The sequence below is a fragment of the Pseudophryne corroboree genome, chromosome 5 (assembly GCF_028390025.1).
Source record: "Pseudophryne corroboree isolate aPseCor3 chromosome 5, aPseCor3.hap2, whole genome shotgun sequence".
NCBI classification, from domain to species: Eukaryota; Metazoa; Chordata; class Amphibia; order Anura; family Myobatrachidae; genus Pseudophryne; species Pseudophryne corroboree.
Genome location: NC_086448.1, coordinates 457,183,200 through 457,198,999, shown reverse-complemented (window position 1 = coordinate 457,198,999; position 15,800 = coordinate 457,183,200). Strand labels below are relative to the sequence as shown.

Genomic DNA, 15,800 nt, shown 5'->3' with positions numbered 1-15,800 from the left:
ATATGTTGCGTGGTGTGAGGCCAAGAAGGCTCCAACGGAAGAATTTCAATTGGGTCGATTCTTACATTTCCTGCAAGCAGGATTGTCTATGGGCCTAATATTGGGGTCCATTAAAGTTCAAATTTCGGCCTTATCAATCTTCTTCCAGAAGGAATTGGCATCAGTGCCTGAAGTACAAACTTTTGTCAAAGGTGTACTACATATACAACCCCCAATAGTGCCTCCAGTGGCACCGTGGGATTTGAACGTAGTTTTGAATTTTCTCAAATCTCATTGGTTTGAGCCTCTAAAATCGGTAGATTTAAAATACCTTACATGGAAGGTAACCATGCTATTGGCCCTGGCTTCAGCCAGGAGAGTTTCAGAGTTGGCGGCTTTATCATACAAAAGCCCATATCTGATTTTCCATTCGGACAGGGCAGAACTGCGGACACGTCCTCATTTTCTCCCTAAGGTGGTTTCGGCTTTTCACTTGAACCAGCCTATTGTGGTGCCTGCGGCTACTAGCGACTTGGAGGACTCCAAGTTACTGGACGTTGTCAGAGCATTAAAAATATATATTTCAAGGACAGCTGGAGTCAGAAAATCTGACTCGTTGTTTATATTGTATGCACCCAACAAGATGGGTGCTCCTGCGTCTAAACAGACGATTGCACGTTGGATCTGTAGCACAATCCAACTTGCACATTCTGTGGCAGGCCTGCCACAGCCTAAATCTGTAAAGGCCCACTCCACAAGGAAAGTGGGCTCATCTTGGGCGGCTGCCCGAGGGGTCTCGGCATTACAACTTTGCCGAGCAGCTACGTGGTCAGGGGAGAACACGTTTGTAAAATTTTACAAATTTGATACTCTGGCTAAGGAGGACCTGGAGTTCTCTCATTCGGTGCTGCAGAGTCATCCGCACTCTCCCGCCCGTTTGGGAGCTTTGGTATAATCCCCATGGTCCTGACGGAGTCCCAGCATCCACTAGGACGTTAGAGAAAATAAGAATTTACTTACCGATAATTCTATTTCTCATAGTCCGTAGTGGATGCTGGGCGCCCATCCCAAGTGCGGATTGTCTGCAATACTTGTACATAGTTATTGTTACAAAGATCGGGTTATTACTATTGTTGTGAGCCATCTTTTCAGAGGCTACTTCGTGTTTTGTTATCATACTGTTAACTGGATTCAGATCACAAGTTGTACGGTGTGATTGGTGTGGCTGGTATGAGTCTTACCCGGGATTCAAGATCCTTCCTTATTGTGTACGCTCGTCCGGGCACAGTACCTAACTGAGGCTTGGAGGAGGGTCATAGGGGGAGGAGCCAGTACGCACCATGTGATCCTAAAAGCTTTATTTAGATGTGCCCTGTCTCCTGCGGAGCCCGCTATTCCCCATGGTCCTGACGGAGTCCCAGCATCCACTACGGACTATGAGAAATAGAATTATCGGTAAGTAAATTCTTATTTTTTTTTTTTTTTTACAATGTTAACTTAGTGATCTAACCTTATTTAATTGTTCTAACATTCTCTGAATAAGGAACTGTCCAAATAAGAAAATAACTTCAGCCTCGTTCACGTGTGTAATGTTCTCTTATTTCATTCTAATTTCCTGACACAGCAGATAGATAACATCAGCAGCTGATAACCATCGCCAAGTTGTCGGTGTATGGTCATGTCACGGTAATAGGTTTGGTACACTATCTGTGGTGGATGTGCTTGACCGGCTAGATCGCTGCTCATCTTCAATGTCTGTCCTGCTTTTAACAAAGGCAGCGCAGCATACCCAAATACGTTTCCACGACATGAAGTTATCAACGAGTTGGCAATGAATTTCAACTGCTGATAGTCTGCTACATCCCCGCGATGCTAATTCAATCAACTCACAAGACTTTGAAAGTCTTTTAAGATGCATTGGGAAACTATACCAAGTCCTGCCAGATTATCTTTCAAAGTGTAAAGGTGGGTATACACTAGGCAATGTGCTTGGTGAACGACATCGCCTAGTGTTTTTACCCTCCTGGGCCGCCCGGCTGTGGGCATACACACTGTGCCGATATCACTAATGATTTCGCACAGTAACATCATGCCGTGGACGGCCAGAGCATGCGGTTTTGGATAATGAGTCCAAATTGAGCTGCATGCACGGCAGACACCGCTCGGCGGCGGCAGTATACACACTGAGCAGTATAGTAAACGACGTTGCTCAGAAAGGGGCAAAATGAGCGATGTTTACTTTATCGCTAAGTGTGTACTCGCCTTTAGGGGACAATTCTTGGAGAAGTATGTGTATACCATCATTGTTCTCCCCATTGAAGTGTGCACACAAGCCTGGCAATTCCAATTGTATATAGCAGAAATAAGTGCATCCCCCACTTCCTTACCTGCAGTTGAGTTTAACCCCTAACAAACATACTAGCATTAACTAGTATGTCTTTGTAGTTTTGGTGGTTAAGTATTAATATATAGGGCTTATGTGTGTTTGTATCTTTAAGGCATGGGAAGGTGGCTATGCTGAAATAATCAAGGAAAACAAACTTTTTGAACACTATTACCAAGAACTGAAGATTGTACCAGAGGGGGAGTGGGAGCAGTTTATGTCTGCTCTCAGGGAGCCTCTCCCTGCGACAATCAGAATCACTGGATACAAAAGGTACATGCATCTTTCAGTGTTACATGGCAGAGATTAACATAGGAACATGATGAATCTAAATGCACAATGACTACCAAATGCCAGTACAGAAACATGTATGCAAATTATCTTTCCCCCAAATGTAATGAATAGCATGTCTGGCAAGTAGTATTCACCATGATGAGTGGGTCCTGAAAAATGTACAATTTTTTTTGGGGGGGGGGGGGAAATTGTAAAAACAGGTGGGAAATGTATGCTGTGATTGGTTTCTAGATGTGTCAGTCTCTGTACTTATCGGTAAAACTGGAGATTTGTACCGCTATAGTGTTACATATGTTTTTTTTTTGTTGTGCTACTTGATCACCAAAAAGCTGTGGACCAGCACCAAGAAATGTGAATTCCTCATCCTACTTTTTTATTTTTTTGTGTGTGATCCCGATTCGCGAAGGGTGTAAGATCGGGTGCCATTGCCGGCGTTGCTGTGGCAGCGGCACATCGCATTCTTAGTGTTCATTCTAGCACCCTGCACCTGTCACAACATGTGCAGTTCCTCTTTCCTACCTGGGGTTTCGCTCTCTGCTCTGACACTTCTAGTACACGCTGATCTGTATCTCAGCGTTGAAAGACAGACCAGAGTGTGCTAAAAGCACCAGAACACAAAGCGACACACCAGGCAGGAAAGAGAAACTGCACGGGTTGTGATAGGTGCTGGGTGGTAGAATGAACACTATACCCTTCGCTGGTAATAGGATTGATCACTTTTTCTCTTATGGCCTAAAGGATACTGGGGTTTCATTTAGTACCATGGGGTATAGACTGGTCCACTAGGAGCCATAGGCATTTTAAGAATTTGATAGTGTGGGCTGGCTCTTCCCTCTGTGGCCCTCCTACCACACTCAGTTTAGGAAATATGCCCGGAGGAGCTGGTCACGCTTATGGAAGCTCCTGAAGAGTTTTCTGCATTTATTTTATATGTTTGTTATTTTCAGGCAGAGCTGGTTGGCACCAGCCTGTCTGCTTCGTGGGACTTAACGGGGGGAACGGCCGAGCCTCTTGAAGGGTTAATGAGCCTGTTCCCCACTGAACTCCTGAGGGAATTATTCGCAAGCCCCACCACGGCACGCGTACATTCCCGCAGCACGCTGCCACCCCTAACAGGGCCAGAAGAAAGAAGAGTGGGGAGTACTAAGCAGGCGTCCCGACTAGCAGGTTGCTGGTCATTATGGCGGCACTGGGGTATGGAGACGCGCGGCTTCTAACCAGGGCGGAATGCGTCTCCAGACACAGTACACAGCTGCGTCTCAGTACACTACCCACACTGGTAAAAACAGTCTTTAAAATGGTTTTCTCTCCATTTTAAGCAACAGATTACTTCAGCCAGTTGAAAAAAAGCGGGAAGACCGCTTGCCATTGAAGGGGCAGGGCTTCACTATGAGCAGCTCACCAGCGCCATTTACTATCTGCAGTGGACACAGACGATGATTGACAGGGATGCGCAGCTCCTCCAGAGTGACTCCAGATTACCTCAGCGGTACCAGGGGGTCATAGCAGGGGATTATTAGTGTACTAAGTCCCCTTTCAGGGTACTTGGTATGCGACCCGGCTAAGCTTGGCATTAGCGATAAGAACGCTGTGGGGGCTGGCTCCAAATAACTGTCTCTCCCTGAAGGGCTTTGTCGGTTAATTGTGCTTAACCTTTTCCTGTGTGTGTGTGTGTGTGTGTGTGTGTGTGTGTGTGTGTGTGTGTGTGTGTGTGCTGTCACATTTACATTATGCCAGGCAGAGAGTGTGTTTCATGTACGGCAGTGTTCCTTTTACCCAGGGGGCTCACTACTGGGTACTCAGGGCAGTGCACCTTCCCAGAATAGTGGGACTGAACCGGAATGGGTTAATTCCATTAAGGGAATGATCTCAAATATTTCTACAACACTATCCCGCAATGAGAAAGAGACTCAATACTTAAGACATACTGTGGATGAGTTTATGAATAGAGACTTAGTCCACAAACCAGTGTCTCAATCCCCTCCCATTTGTCCCCAAAAACGATCTCTGGCCCATATCCTGCAGTCTGACTCTGACGGGTCAGACATGGGTGAGGTGGATTTGGAGGGGGGGGGATGCTACTGTCACAGGGAATAGAGGCTCTTATAGAGGCTATCAGAGATGTTCTGCAAATTCCTGCTACGGTGCCAGAGGAATCTTATTTTCTCTGACGTCCTAAGTGGATGCTGGGGACTCCGTCAGGACCATGGGGAATAGCGGCTCCGCAGGAGACAGGGCACAAAAATAAAGCTTTAGGATCAGGTGGTGTGCACTGGCTCCTCCCCCTATGACCCTCCTCCAAGCCTCAGTTAGGTTTTTGTGCCCGTCCGAGCAGGGTGCAATCTAAGTGGCTCTCTTAAGGAGCTTCTTAGAAAAAGTTTTTAGGTTTTTTATGTTCAGTGAGTCCTGCTGGCAACAGGCTCACTGCATCGAGGGACTTAGGGGAGAGAAGTTCAACTCACCTGCGTGCAGGATGGATTGGCTTCTTAGGCTACTGGACACCATTAGCTCCAGAGGGAGTCGGAACACAGGTCTCACCCTGGGGTTCGTCCCGGAGCCGCGCCGCCGACCCCCCTTGCAGATGCTGAAGATTGAAGGTCCAGAAACCGGCGGCAGAAGGCTTTTCAGTCTTCATGAAGGTAGCGCACAGCACTGCAGCTGTGCGCCATTGTTGTCACACACTTCACACCTTAGGTCACGGAGGGTGCAGGGCGCTGCTGGGGGCGCCCTGGGCAGCAATGTATAATACCTTTTATGGCTAAAAAATACATCACATATAGCCCTTGAGGCTATATGGATGTATTAAACCCATGCCAGATATCTCAAACTCCGGGAGAAAAGCCCGCCAGAATAGGGGGCGGGGCTTATTCTCCTCAGCACACAGCGCCATTTTCCTGCTCAGCTCCGCTGTGAGGAAGGCTCCCAGGACTCTCCCCTGCACTGCACTACAGAAACAGGGTAAAACAGAGAGGGGGGGCACTTTTTTTGGCGATATTTTATATATTTAAGCTGCTATAAGGATACAACACTTATATAAGGTTGTTCCCATATATATTATAGCGCTTGGGTGTGTGCTGGCAAACTCTCCCTCTGTCTCCCCAAAGGGCTAGTGGGGTCCTGTCTTAAGAGCATTCCCTGTGTGTCTGCTGTGTGTCGGTACGTGTGTGTCGACATGTATGAGGACGATGTTGGTGTGGAGGCAGAGCAATTGCCGATAATGGTGATGTCACCCCCCAGGGAGTCGACACCGGAATGGATGGCTTTGTTTATGGAATTACATGATAATGTCAGCACATTACAAAAATCAGTTGACGACATGAGACGGCCGGAAAACCAGTTGGTACCTGCCCAGGCGTCTCAGACACCGTCAGGGGCTGTAAAACGCCCTTTACCTCAGTCGGTCGACACAGACCCAGACACGGACACTGAATCTAGTGTCGACGGTGAAGAAACAAACGTATTTTCAAGTAGGTCCACACGTTATATGATCACGGCAATGAAGGAGGCTTTGCATATCTCTGATACTGCAAGTACCACAAAAAGGGGTATTATGTGGGGGGTGAAAAAACTACCTGTAGTTTTTCCTGAATCAGAGGAATTGAATGATGTATGTGATGAAGCGTGGGTTAACCCAGATAGAAAAGTGCTAATTTCAAAAAAAGTTATTGGCATTATACCCTTTCCCGCCAGAGGTTAGGGCGCGCTGGGAAACACCCCCTAGGGTGGATAAGGCGCTCACACGCTTATCAAAACAAGTGGCGTTCCCGTCTCCTGATACGGCCGCCCTCAAGGATCCAGCTGATAGGAGGCTGGAAACTACCCTAAAAAGTATATACACACATACTGGTGTTATACTGCGACCAGCCATCGCCTCAGCCTGGATGTGCAGTGCTGGGGTGGTCTGGTCGGATTCCCTGACTGAAAATATTGATACCCTGGATAGGGACAGTATTTTATTGACTATAGAGCAATTAAAGGATGCTTTTCTTTATATGCGAGATGCTCAGAGGGATATTTGCACTCTGGCATCGAGAGTAAATGCGATGTCCATATCTGCCAGAAGAAGTTTATGGACGCGACAGTGGTCAGGTGATGCGGATTCTAAACGACATATGGAAGTATTGCCGTATAAAGGGGAGGAATTATTTGGCGTCGGTCTATCGGATCTGGTGGCCACGGCAACTGCCGGAAAATCCACCTTTTTACCTCAGACCCCCTCCCAACAGAAAAAGACACCGTCTTTTCAGCCGCAGTCCTTTCGGTCCTATAAGAACAAGCGGGCAAAAGGACAGTCATATCTGCCCCGGGGCAGAGGAAGGGGTAAGAGAGGACAGCAAGCTGCCCCTGCCCAGGAACAGAAGCCCTCCCAGGGTTCTGCAAAGCCCTCAGCATGACGCTGGGGCTTTACAAGCGGACTCAGGAGCGGTGGGGGGTCGACTCAAGAATTTCAGCGCACAGTGGGCTTGCTCACAGGTGGACCCCTGGATCCTGCAGGTAGTATCTCAGGGTTACAGGTTGGAGTTCGAGAAGTCTCCCCCTCGCCGGTTCCTAAAGTCTGCTTTGCCAACGTCTCCCTCAGACAGGGCGACGGTATTGGAAGCCATTCACAAGCTGTTTTCTCAGCAGGTGATAGTCAAGGTACCCCTCCTACAACAAGGAAAAGGGTATTACTCCACGCTATTTGTGGTACCGAAGCCGGACGGCTCGGTAAGACCTATTCTAAATCTGAAATCTTTGAACCTGTACATACAGAAATTCAAATTCAAGATGGAGTCACTCAGAGCAGTGATAGCGAATCTGGAAGAAGGGGACTTTATGGTGTCCCTGGACATAAAGGATGCTTACCTGCATGTCCCAATTTGCCCTTCACATCAAGGGTACCTCAGGTTCGTGGTGCAAAACTGTCATTATCAGTTTCAGACGCTGCCGTTTGGATTGTCCACGGCACCTCGGGTCTTTACCAAGGTAATGGCCGAAATGATGATTCTTCTTCGAAGAAGAGGCGTATTAATTATCCCTTACTTGGACGATCTCCTGATAAGGGCAAGGTCCAGAGAACAGCTGGAGGACGGAGTAGCACTAACCCGATTAGTGCTGCAACAACACGGGTGGATTCTGAATTTTCCAAAATCTCAGTTGACACCGACAACACGTCTGCTGTTCCTGGGAATGATTCTGGACACTGTTCAGAAAAAGGTGTTTCTTCCGGTGGAGAAAGCCAAGGAGTTATCCAAACTTGTCAGGAACCTCCTAAAACCAGGAAAAGTGTCTGTGCATCAATGCACAAGAGTCCTGGGAAAGATGGTGGCTTCTTACGAAGCGATTCCATTCGGCAGATTCCACGCACAAACTTTTCAGTGGGATCTGTTGGACAAATGGTCCGGATCGCATCTGCAGATGCACCAGCGGATAACCTTATCACCACGGACAAGGGTGTCTCTTCTGTGGTGGTTGCAGAGTGCTCATCTGTTAGAGGGCCGCAGATTCGGTATACAGGACTGGGTCCTGGTGACCACGGATGCCAGTCTGAGAGGCTGGGGAGCGGTCACACAGGGAAGAAACTTCCAGGGAGTATGGTCAAGCCTGGAGATGTCTTTTCACATAAATATACTGGAGCTAAGAGCGATTTACAATGCTCTAAGTCTGGCAAAACCCCTGCTTCAGGGTCAGCCGGTGTTGATCCAGTCGGACAACATCACGGCAGTCGCCCACGTAAACAGACAGGGCGGCACAAGAAGCAGGACAGCAATGGCAGAAGCTGCAAGGATTCTTCGCTGGGCGGAAGATCATGTGATAGCACTGTCAGCAGTGTTCATTCCGGGAGTGGACAACTGGGAAGCAGACTTCCTCAGCAGACACGATCTACACCCGGGAGAGTGGGGACTTCATCCAGAAGTCTTCCACATGATTGTGAACCGTTGGGAAAAACCAAAGGTGGATATGATGGCGTCCCGCCTCAACAAAAAACTGGACAGGTATTGCGCCAGGTCAAGAGACCCTCAGGCAATAGCTGTGGACGCTCTGGTAACACCGTGGGTGTTCCAGTCAGTGTATGTGTTCCCTCCTCTGCCTCTCATACCAAAAGTACTGAGAATTATACGGCAAAGGGGAGTAAGAACGATACTCGTGGCTCCGGATTGGCCAAGAAGAACTTGGTACCCGGAACTTCAAGAGATGCTCACGGAGGATCCGTGGCCTCTACCTCTAAGACGGGACCTGCTTCAGCAGGGACCGTGTCTATTCCAAGACTTACCGCGGCTGCGTTTGACGGCGTGGCGGTTGAACGCCGAATTCTAAGGGAAAAAGGCATTCCGGAAGAGGTCATTCCTACACTGGTAAAAGCCAGGAAGGAGGTGACTGCACAACATTATCACCGCATTTGGAGAAAATATGTTGCGTGGTGTGAGGCCAGGAAGGCCCCCACGGAGGAATTTCAATTGGGTCGATTCCTACATTTCCTGCAAACAGGATTGTCTATGGGCCTCAAATTGGGGTCCATTAAGGTTCAAATTTCGGCCCTGTCGATTTTCTTCCAGAAAGAATTGGCTTCAGTTCCTGAAGTCCAGACTTTTGTAAAAGGAGTACTACATATACAGCCCCCGGTTGTGCCCCCAGTGGCTCCGTGGGACCTTAATGTAGTTTTGGATTTTCTCAAATCCCATTGGTTTGAGCCACTCAAATCGGCGGATTTGAAATATCTTACATGGAAAGTAACCATGCTACTGGCCCTGGCTTCAGCCAGGAGAGTGTCAGAATTGGCGGCTTTATCCTATAAAAGCCCATATCTGATTTTCCATTCGGACAGGGCAGAACTGCGGACGCGTCCTCATTTTCTGCCTAAGGTGGTGTCAGCGTTTCACCTGAACCAGCCTATTGTGGTGCCTGCGGCTACTAACGATTTGGAGGATTCCAAGTTGTTGGACGTGGTCCGGGCATTGAAAATATATATTTCAAGAACGGCTGGAGTCAGAAAGTCTGACTCGCTGTTTATATTGTATGCACCCAACAAGCTGGGTGCTCCTGCTTCTAAGCAGACGATTTGCTCGTTGGATTTGTAGCACAATTCAACTTGCACATTCTGTGGCAGGCTTGCCACAACCAAAATCTGTCAAGGCCCATTCCACAAGGAAAGTGGGCTCATCCTGGGCGGCTGCCCGGGGGGTCTCGGCATTACAACTCTGCCGAGCAGCTACGTGGTCGGGGGAGAACACGTTTGTAAAATTCTACAAATTTGATACCCTGGCTAAAGAGGACCTGGAGTTCTCTCATTCGGTGCTGCAGAGTCATCCGCACTCTCCCGCCCGTTTGGGAGCTTTGGTATAATCCCCATGGTCCTGACGGAGTCCCCAGCATCCACTTAGGACGTCAGAGAAAATAAGATTTTACTTACCGATAAATCTATTTCTCGTAGTCCGTAGTGGATGATGGGCGCCCATCCCAAGTGCGGATTGTCTGCAATACTTGTACATAGTTATTGTTACAAAAAAATCGGGTTGTTATTGTTGTGAGCCGTCTGTTCAGAGGCTCCTACGTTTGTCATACTGTTAACTGGGTTCAGATCACAAGTTGTACGGTGTGATTGGTGTGGCTGGTATGAGTCTTACCCTGGATTCATTATCCTTCCTTATTGTGTACGCTCGTCCGGGCACAGTATCCTAACTGAGGCTTGGAGGAGGGTCATAGGGGGAGGAGCCAGTGCACACCACCTGATCCTAAAGCTTTATTTTTGTGCCCTGTCTCCTGCGGAGCCGCTATTCCCCATGGTCCTGACGGAGTCCCCAGCATCCACTACGGACTACGAGAAATAGATTTATCGGTAAGTAAAATCTTATTTTAATGTAAAAAAGAAGTCCTCAGTCACTTTTCCTGTGTCAAAGGAATTGAATACCCTGTTTGAAGAACAGTGGGTTAATCCTGATAAGAAATTTCAAATCCTTAAAAGGTTGCTTTCATCTTTTCCTTTTCCTCTGGAGGATAGGAAAAAATGGGAAAATCCACCAATAGTGGACGCATCAGTCTCTAGGCTGTCAAGAAAAATTGTATTGCCTGTCCCTGGTGCAGCCTCCCTAAAAGATACGGCTGATCGTAAAATTGAAACTACACTCAAATCATTGTACAATTCTTCAGTCACATCTGGTCAAGTTCGTGCCGGGATTCCTGAGTAATAGATCTTTTCTCTAACGTCCTAAGTGGATGCTGGGGACTCCGTAAGGACCATGGGGAATAGCGGCTCCGCAGGAGACTGGGCACATCTAAAGAAAGCTTTAGGACTATCTGGTGTGCACTGGCTCCTCCCCCTATGACCCTCCTCCAAGCCTCAGTTAGATCTCTGTGCCCGAACGAGAAGGGTGCACACTAGGGGCTCTCCTGAGCTTCTTAGTGAAAGTTTTAGATTAGGTTTTTTATTTTCAGTGAGACCTGCTGGCAACAGGCTCACTGCATCGAGGGACTAAGGGGAGAAGAAGCGAACTCACCTGCGTGCAGAGTGGATTGGGCTTCTTAGGCTACTGGACATTAGCTCCAGAGGGACGATCACAGGCCCAGCTTGGATGGGTCCCAGAGCCGCGCCGCCGGCCCCCTTACAGAGCCAGAAGGCACAAGAGGTCCGGAAAATCGGCGGCAGAAGACGTCCTGTCTTCAACAAGGTAGCGCACAGCACTGCAGCTGTGCGCCATTGCTCTCAGCACACTTCACACTTCGGTCAATGAGGGTGCAGGGCGCTGGGGGGGGGGGCGCCCTGAGACGCAATAAAAACACCTTGGATGGCAAAAAAAATGCATCACATATAGCTCCTGGGCTATATGGATGCATTTAACCCCTGCCAGAATCCATAAAAAAGCAGGAGAAAAGTCCGCGAAAAAGGGGCGGAGCCTATCTCCTCAGCACACTGGCGCCATTTTCCCTCACAGCTCCGTTGGAGGGAAGCTCCCTGTCTCTCCCCTGCAGTCACTACACTACAGAAAGGGTTAAAAAAAGAGAGGGGGGCACTAATTAGGCGCAGTATTAACTATACAGCAGCTATAAGGGGAAAAACACTTATATAAGGTTATCCCTGTATATATATATAGCGCTCTGGTGTGTGCTGGCAAACTCTCCCTCTGTCTCCCCAAAGGGCTAGTGGGGTCCTGTCCTCTATCAGAGCATTCCCTGTGTGTGTGCTGTATGTCGGTACTTTTGTGTCGACATGTATGAGGAGAAAAATGATGTGGAGACGGAGCAGATTGCCTGTAATAGTGATGTCACCCCCTAGGGGGTCGACACCTGAGTGGATGAACTGTTGGAAGGAATTACGTGACAGTGTCAGCTCTGTATAAAAGACAGTGGTTGACATGAGACAGCCGGCTACTCAGCTTGTGCCTGTCCAGACGTCTCATAGGCCGTCAGGGGCTCTAAAGCGCCCGTTACCTCAGATATCAGATATAGACGCCGACACGGATACTGACTCCAGTGTCGACGGTGAAGAGACGAATGTGACTTCCAGTAGGGCCACACGTTACATGATTGAGGCAATGAAAAATGTTTTACACATTTCTGATAATACGAGTACCACCAAAAAAGGGGTATTATGTTCGGTGAGGAAAAACTACCTGTAGTTTTCCTGAATCTGAGAAATTAAATGAGGTGTGTGATGATGCGTGGGTTTCCCCCGATAACAACGGATAATTTCTAAAATGTTATTGGCTTTATATCCTTTCCCGCCAGAGGTTAGGGTGCGTTGGGAAACACCCCCTAGGGGGGATAAAGCGCTCACACGCTTGTAAGGGCTCTACCTTCGCCTGAGATGGCCGCCCTTAAGGATCCTGCTGATAGAAAGCAGGAGGGTATCCTAAAAGATATTTACACACATACTGGTGTTATACTGCGACCAGCAATCGCCTCAGCCTGGATGTGCAGTGCTGGGTTGGCGTGGTCGGATTCCCTGACTGAAAATATTGATACCCTAGATAGGGACAGTATATTTTTGCCTATAGAGCATTTAAAAGATGCATTTTTATATATGCGTGATGCACAGCGGAATATTTGCCGACTGGCATCAAGTCTAAGCGCGTTGTCCATTTCTACCAGTAGAGGGTTATGGACACGTCAGTGGTCAGGTGATGCGTATTCCAAACGGCATTTGGAAGTATTGCTTTATTAAGGGAGGAGTTATTTGGGGTCGGTCTTTCAGACCTGGTGGCCACGGCAACAGCTGGGAATTCCACGTTTGTACCCCAGGTCGCCTCTCAACATGAGAAGACGCCGTATTATCAGGCGCAGTCTTTTCGTGGACAAGCGGGCAAAAGGTTCCTCATTTCTGCACCGTGACAGAGGGAGAGGAAAAAGGCTGCAGAAATCAGCCAGTTCCCAGGAACAGAAACCCTCTCCCGCCTCTGCCAAGCCCTCAGTATACGCTGGGGCTTTACAAGCAGAATCAGGCACGGTGGGGGGCCCATCTCAATGAATTTCAGCGCGCAGTGGGCTCACTCGCAAGTAGACCCCTGGATCCTTCAGGTGATATCTCAGGGGTACAAATTAGAATTCGAGACGTCTCCCCCTCGCCGTTTCCTAAAGTCGGCTTTACCGATGTCTCCTTCTGACAGGGAGACAGTTTTGGAAGCCATTCACAAGCTGTATTCCCAGCAGGTGATAATCAAGATACCCCTCCTGCAACAGGGAACGGGGTATTATTCCACACTGTTGTGGTACCGAAGCCGGACGGCTCGGTGAGACCGATTCTAAATCTAAAATCTTTGAACACTTACGTACAGAGGTTCAAATTCAAGATTGAGTCACTCAGAGCAGTGATTGCGAACCTGGAAGAAGGGGACTACATGATGTCTCGGGACATCAAGGATGCTTACCTTCATGTCAAAATTTACCCTTCTCACCAAGGGTACCTCTGGTTTATGGTACAGAACTGTCACTATCAGTTCAGACGCTGCCGTATGGATGGTACACGGCACCCCGGGTCTTTACCAAGGTAATGGCCGAAATGATGATATTCCTTCGAAGGAAGTGAATTTTAGTTATCCCTTCCTTGGACAATTCCCTGATAAGGGTAAGATCCAGGGAACAGTTGGAGGTTGGTGTAGCACTATCTCAGGTAGTGTTGCGGCAGCACGATTGGATTCTCAATATTCCAAAATCGCACCTGGTTCCGACGACGTGTCTTCTGTTCCTAGGGATGATCCTGGACACAGTCCAGAAAAAGGTGTTTCTCCCGGAGGAGAAAGCCAGGGAGTTATCCGAGCTAGTCAGGAACCTCCTAAAACCGAGCCAAGTCTCAGTGCATCAATGCACAAGGGTTCTGGGTAAAATGGTGGCTTCCTACGAAGCAATCCCATTCGGCAGATTCCACGCAAGAACTTTCCAGTGGGACCTGCTGGACAAATGGTCCGGATCGCATCTTCAGATGCATCAGCGGATAACCCTGTCACCAAGGACAAGGGTGTCCCTCCTGTGGTGGTTGCAGAGTGCTCATCTTCTAGAGGGCCGCAGATTAGGCATTCAGGACTGGGTCCTGGTGACCACGGATGCCAGCCTGCGAGGCTGGGGAGCAGTCACACAGGGAAGGAATATCCAGGGCTTATGGTCAAGCCTGGAGACATCACTTCACATAAATATCCTGAAGCTAAGGGACATTTACAATGCTCTAAGCTTAGCAAGACCTCTGCTTTAAGGTCAGCCGGTGTTGATCCAGTCGGACAACATCACGGCAGTCACCCACGTAAACAGACAGGGTGGCACAAGAAGCAGGAGGGCAATGGCAGAAGCTGCAAGGATTCTTCGCTGGGCGGAAAATCATGTGATAGCACTGTCAGCAGTATTCATTCCGGGAGTGGACAACTGGGAAGCAGACTTCCTCAGCACGACCTCCACCCGGGAGAGTGGGGACTTCACCCAGAAGTCTTCCACATGATTAAAAACTCGACAGGTATTGCGCCAGGTCCAGGGACCCTCGGGCAATAAGCTGTAGACGCTCTGGTAACACCGTGGGTGTACCAGTCAGGGTATGTGTTCCCTCCTCTCCCTCTCATACCCAAGGTACTGAGATTGATAAGATGGAGAGGAGTAAGCACTATATTCGTGGTTCCGGATTGGCCAAGAAGGACTTGGTAACCGGAACTTCAAGAGATGCTCACGGAGGATCCGTGGCCTCTACCTCTAAGAAGGGACCTGCTCCAGCAAGGACCCTGTCTGTTCCAAGACTTACCGCGGCTGCGTTTGACGGCATGGCGGTTGAACGCCGGATCCTGAAGGAAAAAGGGCATTCCGGATGAAGTCATCCCTATCCTGATCAAAGCCAGGAAGGATGTAACCGCAAAAACATTATCACCGCAATTGGCGAAAATATGTTGCGTGGTGCGAGGCCAGTAAGGCCCGACGGAGGAAATTCAACTGGGTCGATTCCTACATTTCCTGCAAACAGGAGTGTCTATGGGCCTGAAATTGGGGTCCATTAAGGTTCAAATTTCGGCCCTGTCAATTTTCTTCCAAAAAGAACTAGCTTCAGTCCCTGAAGTTCAGACGTTTGTAAAAGGGGTACTGCATATACAGCCTCCTTTTGTGCCTCCAGTGGCACTTTGGGATCTCAATGTAGTTTTGGGTTCCAAAAGTCACATTGGTTTGAACCACTTAAATCTGTGGAGTTAAAATATCTCACATGGAAAGTGGTCATGCTGTTGGCCCTGGCCTGGGCCAGGCGCGTGTCAGAATTGGCGGCTTTATCCTGAAAAAGCCCTTATCTGATTTTCCATTCGGACAGGGCGGAATTGAGGACTCGTCCTCAGTTTCTCCCCAAGGTGGTTTCAGCATCTCACCTGAACCAACCTATTGGTGGTGCCTGCGGCTACTAGGGACTTGGAGGCCTCCAAGTTGCTAGACGTTGTCAGTGCCCTGAAAATATGTTTCCAGGACGGCTGGAGTCAGGAAATCTGACTCGCTGCTTATCCTGTGTGCACCCAACAAGCTGGGTGCTCCTGCTTCTAAGCAGACTATTGCTCGTTGGATTTGTAGTACAATTCAGCTTGCACATTCTGTGGCAGGCCTGCCACAGCCAAAAATCTGTACATGCCCACTCCACAAGGAAGGTGGGCTCATCTTGGGCGGCTGCCCGAGGGGTCTCGGCTTTACAACTTTGCCGAGCAGCTACTTGGTCAGGAGC

The 15,800-nt window shown here is 48.7% G+C and overlaps 1 protein-coding gene across 1 annotated transcript in view; it reads left to right on the top strand.

Moving 5' to 3' along the window:
* Positions 1-15,800, top strand: part of NSUN2 (NOP2/Sun RNA methyltransferase 2) — a 393,529-nt gene that overhangs the window by 13,946 nt on the left and 363,783 nt on the right. The window contains exon 2 of the mRNA XM_063922936.1: positions 2,478-2,635. Coding sequence (XP_063779006.1) covers positions 2,478-2,635 — 158 coding nt within the window. The remainder of the gene's footprint in view (positions 1-2,477; positions 2,636-15,800) is intronic.